Source organism: Vipera berus (genome assembly GCF_964194415.1).
Source record: "Vipera berus genome assembly, chromosome: 6".
Classification (NCBI taxonomy): domain Eukaryota; kingdom Metazoa; phylum Chordata; class Lepidosauria; order Squamata; family Viperidae; genus Vipera; species Vipera berus.
In genome coordinates, this window is record NC_138208.1 from 68,363,966 (window position 1) to 68,376,338 (window position 12,373).

General features: G+C 38.3%; 1 protein-coding gene across 2 annotated transcripts in view; it reads right to left on the minus strand.

The window, feature by feature from the left end:
* RIC8B (RIC8 guanine nucleotide exchange factor B) overlaps positions 1-12,373 on the minus strand; it is a 44,180-nt gene that overhangs the window by 5,283 nt on the left and 26,524 nt on the right. For both annotated transcript variants that reach the window (XM_081331719.1, XM_081331720.1), the window contains exons 5-9: positions 9,555-9,717; positions 8,285-8,380; positions 7,193-7,337; positions 6,034-6,178; positions 4,315-4,434 (exon numbers count right to left, since the gene is read on the minus strand). In XM_081331719.1, the coding sequence (XP_081187845.1) occupies positions 4,315-4,434; positions 6,034-6,178; positions 7,193-7,337; positions 8,285-8,380; positions 9,555-9,717 (669 nt within the window). The remainder of the gene's footprint in view (positions 1-4,314; positions 4,435-6,033; positions 6,179-7,192; positions 7,338-8,284; positions 8,381-9,554; positions 9,718-12,373) is intronic.

The window sequence follows — 12,373 nt, forward strand, 5'->3', positions numbered from 1 at the left end:
GACAATGACATGTTCTGACAATTTCCAATCTGCCATTGGCCCAATTGTTATTATTTGCATTAATAAAATGGGAGGCAGAACTACTTACAAGGAATAATCCAATCTACTTCCTAACTAAGCTAAAATTTGGATTCTAACATTGTTCCGTCCTTCTTTCACAAGTTGAAACTGGCTTATTTTCTCCTCTTTAATCTTAAACTGGTTTCTCTTCTACAAGCATCTATAGTCTTGAATACAATTTTAGAACTAATGACTAGTGATGTGAATTATACACTGGGGATGCATTATCTGTTGTTTAATTACAACACTAAGTATGAGAAAGATACAGCAGAAACAAAGAAGTAAAGGACCTGATAAAAGTTACATGCCATAAATTTATATTCCCTGATGGCAGTACACACATGATCTTGGATTGTGTTAAATTCCTGACCAAGAAGTAGCATTACAAACACAGAGAATGGAACAAAAACCAAATCTTCAGCACTGCAGGGAAGGTGCAGCGTGAGAGAAGAATATGCACCAAACACAAAAGAATGAGAGAGAAATGTGATTCTAAAGAGCATAGCAGAAAGGGGCCTGGATTTGGGAGCTGGGAAAGGGTGAGACACTCTTAGCTGCACTATGCATAAATATGTTTCTTTGGGTTAATCTTAATTGGATATCCCAACCTCAAAACATGAAATAACTGAAACAAGAGTGAGTTTCAGCTCACCTATTCAATTTTGGATCAATTTAAATCTTGTATTGTGCAGAGTAGTTATGAACTAAATGTTACCCATCTATGCAAAACCAGAATTAAATCATTCCCAGATCTATGAAATACAGCAATACCAATTAAACATGTTAACAGAATTAATAATCTGGAAGTAATCATAGTGTCTTTTATTAGGAAATATTTGCAATACTCTCTCCTTATAAATCAATGTGCTTCTCGTATTTTAGAAAAGCCTCTAGCTTTTTAGGAATACTGACAACATCCCACGATATAATTTGATACGGTGGAATCTGCAGTTTCACCAAAGGTAATCAGTTTTGCTTGTAAGTATTACCCTTTCCATTCAAAAGGAATCAGATGGTGTTTTTTTGTCTAAAATAGCAGTGAGTAGCCATTCCATGATGGTCCCACTTTCAGGCAGAAAGGAAATCCTTTCAGGAACAGCCATTTAGTTATTTTTGGCAAAGTGCAAGAGTGTGCAGTAAAAAGAGTATTCTGTACAGAATTAACATAATTGGAAGGGACTTTCTAATCCAACCCCTTGCTCAAGCAGGAGGCCCTATACCATTTCGGACAAATAGCAAGCAGTTCAATCTCTTCTTAAAAACTTTCAGTATTGAAGCACCCATAACTTCTGAAGGCAAGTCATTCCATTGATTAATTGTTCTCACTGTCAGGAAATTTCTCCTTAGTTCTAAGTTGGAACTCTCTTTGTTAAGCTTCCATCTGTTATTTGTCTTGCCCTCAGGTGCTTTGTAGAATAAGTTGTCCCTCTCTCTTTTCTGATAGCCTCTCAAACATTGGAAGACTGCTATCGTGTCTAATCCTTCTCTTTGTTAGACGAGATATACCCAGTTCCTGCAACCATTCATCATATGTTTTAGCCTCTTGACCCCTAATCGTCTTTGTTGCTCTTCTCTGAACTCTTTCTAAAGTCTCAACATCTTTTTGTATTGTGGTGACCAGAACTGAATGCAGTATTCCAAGTGTGGTCTTACCAAGAGAGTATATAAAGGTACTAATACTTGGCTTCCGGTTTGCGTGCATGGTGCTTTCGGACGCGCAGAGAGAGCTCCCTCCCTGCCATCCGATCTTTCTTCATTGGAGGACCCTGAAAAGGGTCAAAAGTCGCCCTGAAGGGGTGACCACTGTTAGGAGGCCCTCCTGTGATCGTGGAAGGGCAGCAGCCTTCCGCTTGAATCCGGAGCAGCTCCTTTGGGCCTGAAGAAGAAGAGACCGGCCATCAACATGGCTGATCATTAAGCTGTTCCCTGCCGAAAGCCAAAGCACCATCTAGCACAACGAAGCAATCTGGAGGACTTGGGTGAGACCTTTCCTTTCTTATCCCTCTAACTGCCTGCCTGTGGGACTTTTCTGAAAAATTTCTTCCCCTCCCCCTTTTTGAAAAAACAGCTTTTATATACCTGGGGGAATAACATTTTAAGCCTTAAAGCGAAGGGAAAAAAAACACCATCTGATCAAGCAATGAAACTAAGCAATCCTATTCCTACCTATTAAAAAGCTTATATTTTTGTGGGGATCTACTACCCTATTTTCTGTTTAAGATGTGAACTAAGGAAAAAAGAATGGACTAATTATATAAAAGCTTTATATTAATTTGAAAAAAAAAAGAATTTTACAATTTTGCAAGTAAATCTTTTGCTTATTCTGACAGTTGACTTAATAACGAAGTTGTCCTTGATATTATCTTCCAAGACAAATGTGGGAACACCTGGCACTGAAAACAACTTTTAAGAGCATTGGAGGTGGAAAATTACTGACTTCTATTAAAATAGCCTCCATGGAAGACTTAGCTGTAAACAATAACGAAATGGATGACTATATCCCACCACTTAATTACAAATTGATTTTGGACACAATCTTGGCTATAACTGAGCAAATTAAAGCCAAATTGCATGATAAACCTGATGACTTAAAGCCACCAGACCAAACTTTGACCTTAAATGATGAACTGACAACCCAAAAACAAATAGAAGAACTGGAAATTAACACTGAAATAGGAGACTTCAAAGAGCAACAAACACAACCTACAGAGAACTTTGAAGTCCAAACTCCAACTTTAACTACAAAACTTACAGTTCAAAAAACACCACCAGAAGAAAGCAACATTAAGAGTGAAGATATCAAAGGCCTTGAAATACAGTATGTTGAGGATTCAGCTAATCAAACAATAACAACATTAGCTACTACGTTCTACCTAACCCAGATGGAAATGGAACAAGAAGTACAGCAAACATCAAAAACTGAACTATTAAAGCAATATTTCAATGATTATAAAGGGGACACCAGCTTCGCAAAACTGTCATTTGGATGGTCTCTGTGGATTCAAATAAGAGGTGGAGGAAGAAAGGGAGACACATTTAAGAATTTAAAGACACTAAGATGGAAGCTTGATTGGCACAAAAGGAAGGCGAGAGTTAGATTTAAAGATATAGACTTGTCTTTTTTGGGGGGATTTGTAAGGACAGAACTTAAAAAAATCTTTTTTGATGGACTAAGGGGAATCTTAAAAAAATATAAACTGATTTCATATTTAGGTTTTAGATTTTTAAAGGAAAACAAAATTAAGCTTTTAGAATAAAACTTTGAATTATACTATAGAATTTAGAATCTTATAATATAAGACAGTATTTTAATAAGTGTTGAATGGTTAAGACAAAAATCTTTTCTAACAATTGGTGATTTGTGAAGATGAAAACTTGAATTTATTGCTAAAGCATAAGAATGATTTGTAATGAACAATGTAAGTTTTGTAGACAAGAGAATTATTCTTTACTGAAATAGGGAATTGTAGGTTACGCAAAAAGTAAGCTTTCTTCTGTATATTATAGGCCACTTTAGAGTATTTTATTGCAATTAGGTAAAACTTAAAAAACAGGATTTTGATATCAGTCTAATTACATTGCAAACTTTCTTAATTGATTAGGCTATATCTAGAAATGTACTAATTTGATTACTTTGACTATGTGAAAACTAAGGGAATCAGAGAGGGAATCCTTATTGATGCAACCTGAACTATTTACAAACAACTTATTATTTGTTACTTTTCACTACCCAACCACCATATTGCTTCACAAGTACATGTATATGTAAATACTGAAAAACCAATAAAACTTGAATTACAAAAAGGTACTAATACTTCACACGATCTTAATGCTATCCCTTTGTTGATGCAGCCTAAAATTACACTGTTTTTTGGGCAGCTGCAGCACACTGCTGGCTCATACTTAAGTAGCTGTCTCACAGTTACTACTAATGAGCCAGATGCCACTTATTCTATACCTGTGCATTTGTTTTTGTTGCCTTACTTTTCTTACCACTGAATTGCATTTTGTCGGATTGCATTTTGCAATTTGTGAAACTCTTAATGTACTTACTGGATATATTTTTATATTTAATTAGGGTCAATGATCCGATATTGCATATCTGCCAAAATTTATAGGAAAATGATCCTTGGCCAGTGGAGTACTGAATTAAGAACTTCACTGATGCAAACCTAACTAAAATATAGTGAAATTCTTGATGATAATGAAATAGTATGAAGGATAAAGAAATGAACATGCAAAGAGATACAATACCTAGAAAGCTTATCGAACATATTGACCAGCTTCATTGCTTCATATTCCTTTTGTTCCTCAGTCATTTCATCCATTGGGTTAGGCATTGGCTCTTCCAAATGACCTGTAATTAGGTTAATGCTTTGGGAAGTGGGAAAAGAGAAAAGAATAAGTAAAAACAACATCTTCAAGAAGAGTTTTCAAGAACACTGTTCCACAAGTTTTAAAGTAGAACTGGAAATATCAGTTTATCCCAAAACACCTCCAAATGCCTTCCAGAACTGGAAAGCACTTTTAGTTCTCAAAAATGCACATTAATTTAAGTTTTATGGCTTCTCTCAGCCTTTGCATCTCAAACTAATTCTGCTCATAGTTAGTTACAACCCATTACTTATATAAGTACTGCTCTCTTAACATCCATTTTCTTCAGCGATTGTTCAAAATTATGAAGATGATAAATGAAGGGGTTTATGATTGGTCCTCAAATTTCTGGCTGTTGCTTCCCCCACAGTCACATGAACAAACGTACTCCTTTTGCACTGGTGCAGTAGAAACCCCCCCCCCCCGCCAGCACCTTGTCCAGGGCCTCCATTTATTTCCCAACCAAGGCCTTTTTTTCACAAAAAGGAGCCTGAGGTGTGAAGGCAGGCTTTGGCTGCGCCAGCTGAAAGAAGAATTTTTCCAGCTGTGTTCTTCTTTTGTGCTGGTGCTGTTGGGGTTTTCTTTCATGCACCAGTCTTGCAAAAGAAGACCCTTAGCAGTGTGTTAATGGCACCCTGGCTGGTGCATGGAGGCCTTGGGTGATCCATGAGAGAAGCCCCAGCTGCACTGACAGAAAGGAAAGTGGCACAAAAGAAAGCCCTTACTGGTACAGTAGTGACAGGTGGTGTAGTGGAGGAGCCATGGACAAGGTTGGGTGGTAGGGTCAGCTGGCAGCAACAGTAATTTGGCAGCCAAAAGATGAAGGGGGAAATAGTCAAGTGTGTGTGCATGTGTGTGTGTGCTGAAGAGGAGGCAGAGGCGGCTTGGGGCCTGGAGGGACTTGGTGTGAATGGCTTGGATTGGGGTGGGTCCACACCTAACTATCAGTGGAATTCAGCTAATGATGACAATGGAAACTGCCGGGATTGCTATTGCTGAACAATGTGGTGATGTGACATTGCACTTTATGACCATATTGCTTAGCAACAAAAATTCCAGTACCAATGATTGCTGTTAACAGAACAACAGAGTTGGAAGGGATCTTGGAGGTTTTCTACTCCAACCCCTTGCTCAAGCAGGAAACCTTATATCATTTCAGACAAATGGTTGTCCAATCTTTTTTTCAAAACTTCTGGAGATGAGCACCCACAACTTCTGGAGGCAAATCGTTCCACTGAATAATTGTTCTGTCAGGGAATTTCTCCTTAGTTCTAGGTTGGTTCTCTTTGATTATAGTTTCCATCCGCTGCTTCTTGTCCTGCCTTCAGATGCTTTGTAGAATAGCTTGACTCCCTCTTCTTTGTGGCAACCCTTGAGATACTGGAATGCTGCTCTCATTTCATTCCTAGTCCTTCTTTTACTACCAGTTCCAAAAGTCAGGGGCCAGTTCTCTGACAAAGGTGGAGGGGAGGGGAGAAATGGTATAGGTCAGTGTTTTTCAAACTTGGCAACTTTAAGACATGCTGGCTGGGAAATTTTGGGAGCTGAAACACGGACCTAGGTGAAGGGAAGGAAGGCAGAATTCAAGCCATGCCGTACTTTGGCTTTGCAGATTTGTATTCCTCTGTGTCTGTATCTTCATCATCCGAGTACCAGTTTTCCCCTCTTCCTCCAGCTAAGAGGCCCCTGGCTGCCAGCAGGCCTGCTGCATTGCCATACCCAGTGTACTTCAACAAGCTGTCAACTGCAAAACAATAGGAAACAATCAAACTGTGGCTTGAAGATAGAATAAGATTAACATTTTTCATTATTGGATTGGAATTTTAGAAAATTCCTTCTTTGGGCATTAAATCCAACTGAGACAGACAGACAGACAGACAGATACTTATAAACATAAGGATCACATAACTGTGTGGGTTACTTCAACCAAAGTAGTTGAGTGGTAAATCTGAAGAGTTTTTCAGGGGAGGAGAATGAGAGGAGGACTTTGCAAACAGCAGGGGATGACCCTAATAAAGCAGAATGCATAAGCTTATTGAAAGCTGTATTCATATTTTAGATTGGGGTTTTAACAGGTCAGTTTAAAAGGAAGGCCTCTACATGCAACTTTATACCCTGTACTCACTAATTAAGACTTTATAGCTAAGAAAAGGCTAAGCCTAAATTTAATAACTTCTATTTGTCTTCAATTTAATCTGGCTTAAGATATTTCTAGAGAGAGAAATAATAGATTAGTTGCCATAAAAAGTAAAATGCCTGTGTGCGCTTTATAAATTGTTGTTGTCACATCTGTAAAAATGCATCTTCCGGTACTTCTAGATTTAATTAAAAAACGTTATTTGGCAACAAATAGCCAGCTCAGCAAGGGATTACAGGTGGTCCTCATTTAGTGAACACTTGTTCAGCAACTGTTTGAAGTTACGATAATGTTGAATGAGACGACTTATAGCTGGACCTCGAAGTTGCAGCCATCAAAGAGTTCTGGCAACCATGTGATTGTGAATCGGTTGCAGAATCCCAGTCACATGATCACCATTTGCAATCTTCACCTCCAGCCTCCAACAAGCAAAGGAAATGGGTTAGAGTTAGGCTTAATTGTTGCAACTAGAGCTGCTGTTGGAAGTCGGAATGGTCATTCTTTATGCTTGCATTGCTTAGTGACAGAGTTCCCAGTCCCAATTATGGTCATTAACTGAGGACACTCTGTATTTGCACATATGCTATAACCACCCACATGGTCTAGTAAAAACCTCTGTACCTCTCTCCTTACAAAGAACAAAAAGAAATTCTGCAGCTATTTGCTTCACTCCCAGATCAACATGAGTCATAAGACGCACTAATTTGTTTCTCAGTGTTGTGCCCACTTCAGGACGATTAGAAACATCTCTCAAAGGAGGCAGCACCTAAAGACACAGAAAGATAAGAAGAGGAATTAAGCCTAATGCAAGGTATTGTCACACTTATTCCCTTGGATTCCTCAAAATAATTCCACTTTTTTTCCTGGGTACCTAAAACAATTTGCATGAGGGCAAGAGAAAGTGGGAGCACTAAACTGCACCCTTTTGCCCATCTCCCTCTAGCCCTGGCCTGCATCCAACTGGTTGGTGGCAAAGTCTGACAGGCGATAATCTTAATAAAATAATAACCTTAATAAAAATAGACCATTTTTATGACTCAACAATTTTAACTCTGCTGCTTTCATGCTCTTGTGAGTATATGAGGTCGTCCTCATTTAATAACCATTCATTCAGCCACTGCTGAAACTTATTAGGGTGCTGAATGAATGGTAGTTTTGAATATACATTGTACTTATAGTCATCACAGTATCCCTGAGACTATGGAATCATGATTCAGGCGCTTGGCACCTGATCATGATTCATGACTTTCCCTGCTGGCTTCTCACAAACAAAATCAATGGGGAAACTGGAAGGAAGCTGGAAGCAGCGATCACATGTCCTCACTTAGTATCGAAAACTGGAACTGCCGTTGCTAAGCAGCATGCTCACGTGATTTTTTTTTTACATTTCCAACCCTACTTAACATTGTTAAATGAGGACTACCTGTATATCATTTTCCATTTCTTCTAAATAGTTGTTTTAGTCTGCTTAAGTTGTAAACAAGTTCCACTGACCAACGTTCATATTTACTTTTAAGAAAACATATACGTTGTACAAAATCAGCAATTTCATGCATTTATTCCTTATTCAGCTTTATGTTTGTCCTACACGTCCAATGCCAAAAAAATGCTGAAGAAGGATCAGATTGTTTAATGAATAGAAACTAATATTTATGCGTATTCAGTACAAGAGATTCCATTACATTTTAGTCTTTGGATATCCTCATGTCTCACCTGAGCTTTAATAAACTTCCTGAAGTTCCGATGGGACCGGCAGCATCTTGTTAGTAAACTGAGCACTGGAGTGAGGCCTTCCCTATAGCTGCTCCCCTAAAGAATAAAGAATTTAGCAACATTTTTCCAACAACATAACTCAAATGCGGCACAGAAAAATCTTAATTCTAGTAGATAGGGTCACTTATTTCCATGATGGCTCATCCAAACTTTAAAACATTTTTAAAATGTAAAATCATTTTTAAAAAATATTTCAAAACTTTATCTGAAAGCTCACAGGATATACACCAGCAGCTATGACTAACCATGTTTCCCCAGTGTATGTTTGTGCCTTTTTTTCCAGATATAGGAACATCCGTCACATCCCCTGATTGCAACACAATGCATTTTTGAGCAGAGTATTAAGTAGTGTGTCAGTCAATACTTTTTACTGAAAATAAATAAAGCGAAGGTAAGCAGAAAATTATTTTATATTTTGCACTTCCCAAAGAATCTGAACGAACCAACTGAACTATTTATTCTCCACATGCAACACTGAGTCAGAGTTTTAGTTTGGGTTTGGGTATTCAGATGAATATTCAATTTGTTCCATGACCATGTATTTCTCATGGCTATGTTACAACCTGTTGTGATGCAGGGTCAGCCTGTGGGTTCGGCAGTTGGGTCGGACGACTCAGAGGAGGAGGGGGGTGTTGAAGACCTTGCTGAGGGGGTTGAAGATCTTGCTGATGATAGCCCTCAGGCAGGCCCCTCCCACTTGGTCACCATGGAGACCCAGCTGTGTGAGCCTGACAGTGTGGATGAAAATGACCCACACCTGGCCCTGTTCAAGGACGCCCGACGCAGGAGGCAGTCAAGTAGGAGTAAACAGAGGAAGGCTGTGGGGCTTCTCGGAAGGAGGCAGAGAGAGGCCACGCCCTGAACTCTTTATAAAGGGAATGTGTGGGGAGGGCTGGTTTGCTGAAAGCAACCGCTCAGATAGTGTTTCAAAGCTCCTGTATCTTGGTTCGTGTCTTGTTTTTTGTAGTAATAAATTTGGCAGACGTATTCCAGCCTCTTGCCGTTTGTAAAGGGGTTGCCTTTTCTGCAGGGCCAGTAGCAGGCTGGTACAGAACACAACCTTGATTTGTTTTCAAACATCTAAAACCTGGGGGTTAGTACGCAAGGACTATTTTGATTAAGAAGCATTCTATGATACTGCACAATTAAAGTCCAAGCAGCATTATGCTGCAAACAATGGAACAAGGCTCCCAAATTCAAAAATTCTTACCTTGTCAATTCTCTTCTCCATGAACTTCAAAAGCACCTGAATGGCATCCATATTCATGCCATTGTATTTCACATCAGTTTCCCTTGCCTCTTCTTGAGTTGATGGACTGATAAGGACATCCAAGCAAGAGACTGGAACATTACTTAACAGGTTGATCGCATTGCTGAAAGAAATTTTAAAAGTTATTCTCTGAATGTAAGTATAATACATACTTTTGTGCATAATATGCAAATGAAGTCCTTGAAACATGGACATAACCGCATGGTTTATAATGTTATAATTTTACACAACAGCTAATGCACCTCAATACTACAAGTTACATTTCAACTGTTTTACACTTTTCTAATTGGTATTTTCAGAAATTCACTAAATTGTTGTTTTGCATTTTCAGGATGCAATGTGGAATCAAAACACAGAAGTGTCTTGGCTATGAATTTTGCACTTTTAGGGAAGAAGTACAGAAGCATGCAAGCAAAAGCTTACCCACCCTGGGCACCATGATAGAGAAAACCAGAGTCACAATGCTGTCTAGAAGCGGTATGCTAGTAGCTGCTTCTGCTAGCATGCTTCTTCTGTCACCCATGATTCAGACTGAATGGTGGACATGGAAAGAGCAGCTGCCTGATCACATCATCATTTTTATAGTCTCTGTGGCATATAAGTAAAGATAAGACTCCAATCGGCCATACAACTCAGCAAAAGTATTCTGGTAACTTTCTACTTAGATTATTGCAATGTACTATATATGGAGTTGCCTTGGAATCTAGTTCAAAGGGTGACTGATGAAATAGTAGGCCTATGCTTTCTTCTGTTAGTATACTTCTGGGCCAAATTTAAAATGCTGTCTCTATCTATAACGCCTAAAGGTTTGAGGTGTTTATTGTCCTAAACCAGTGTTATGTAAACTTGGCAATTTGAAGCTGTATAGACTTCAACTCCCAGAATTCCCCAGCCAATATGCAGGCTGGGGAATTCTGGGAGTTGAAGTCCGAACATCTTAAGTGTTGCCAAGGTTAAGAAATTGTTCTACACTGAGACCATTAAAGACACTTCGCCAGGTTCTCCAACCCTATAAAGGTGAAGTAAGATGAAATAAAGACAATGGCATTTTCAACACTAGCAGCCCATTTCTGGAACATTCCAGAAGGGTTCATTTGGTACCTACATTATGGTCTTTTAATAGCAGGCAAGGATCATTTTATTTTAACAGGCATTTTTGGAACTGCTGCTTTAAGTGAGATTTTATTAGCCATAGCTATAAATTACAACAATTCTTATTGTTTTGTGTAAGATTTTGTTTTTTGTTTTTGTTTTTACAAATTTTATTGATTTTCTAATATTACATTCACATATTTGAAAAGCAACGTGGTGGCTGAGTAGTAGTAATTCAATTACATACAGATATCATTAACACAGATTTCAAATTGCTACCATAAACATTTCCTCTCTTTCTCCCTTCATATATACTGTCTATTTATCCTATCAATCACATGGAAAATAACTTTCTTACATATATCAATAGTTTTTAGTTTACACAGATTCTAGTTGTTTTAACATACAATCTTTTAGACAATCAATGACCTAATAGATTTTTCAGTTTTAATTTCCAGTAACATTTAGATTTAACGTTTGATATTTATCATTCCCAAGATTTTTAATATACTCCCAATTCATCTATCACCATTCCTCACAAAATCTAATATTCAAAATACACATCCCGTCTACTTAGCTTCGCACCCTCTATGTCAACAAATTAAGAATATGATATCCTTCCTTTTTGCTAGTTTTCAGGGTTTTTTTAAAGTAGTAATCAAGATTTCTTTTTATTTCAGCATTTAATACTTCCTCTCTCTTCCTCTTTGTATCTGCTATCTCTTGCTTAAATTAATAATTTTTGTTTTTGACATTCCATATAGATAATAATTTTTATCAATAAGTTTTTGGCTTATCTACATTATTCACCTTTACATGACCTTTATGCACAAATCAATATTCAAATTAGCTATTAGTATTTATACTGCTAAATTTTAATGTCCAAAACCAGTGCTTTTTTTCTAAAAAAAAAAGGTGCTGGAACTCAGAGGGAGCGATGCCGGTGTCTTGCTACGGCGTTGCCGCCCATCCTTTGCACCCTCACCCCTGTGGCTCGGAGCCACATTCCGCGGGGATTCCCCTCCCCACAGCCGCCGTGGGGATTCCCCTCCCTGCAGTTGCCACGCTGCGGCCCGTGCTGAGCCCCCACCCGGAGCTGCTCTGAACCCCGACCCAGAGCTGTGTTCCTCATGGCAGTGGTCTCCGGCGCCAAACAGCCTCTTTCCAACCACATCCAGAAAAATTTGTAACAAACATTGGAATTCTCAAGGCCATGTTTGGTATTTCCCAGCAATCTGTTACTGGAAGGAAAAAGCAATCCCTGCTGTGTTACTGATCCCAGAGAAGCATTTGCATGTATGCAGGTATCCTTAGGGTGCCATAGTTATGGATGAGAAATATTGGTTGCAAAGTTGGCATTTCTGGATGTAATACAGATATTTTGGACTTATTTTTGTTTCTTTGCATGTTTGATATTTTTAAAAAGGCATATGCTACTGACTACACTTATGCACATATGTAACATCTTTTGCTAGCATTCTGCTTGTCCAGAATGTGAAAAGTGAAAGATTGTGACTAAACAAAATTAATGTACAGATAATACCACCAGAAATTATTTTAGCCTTTTTAATAAATGTTGTTATTGATTTAAGCTCACCATGGAAAACATCATATATTGTTATGTATATACTAGGTTAATTATTTAAAGACTGAAGTGCAACATAACT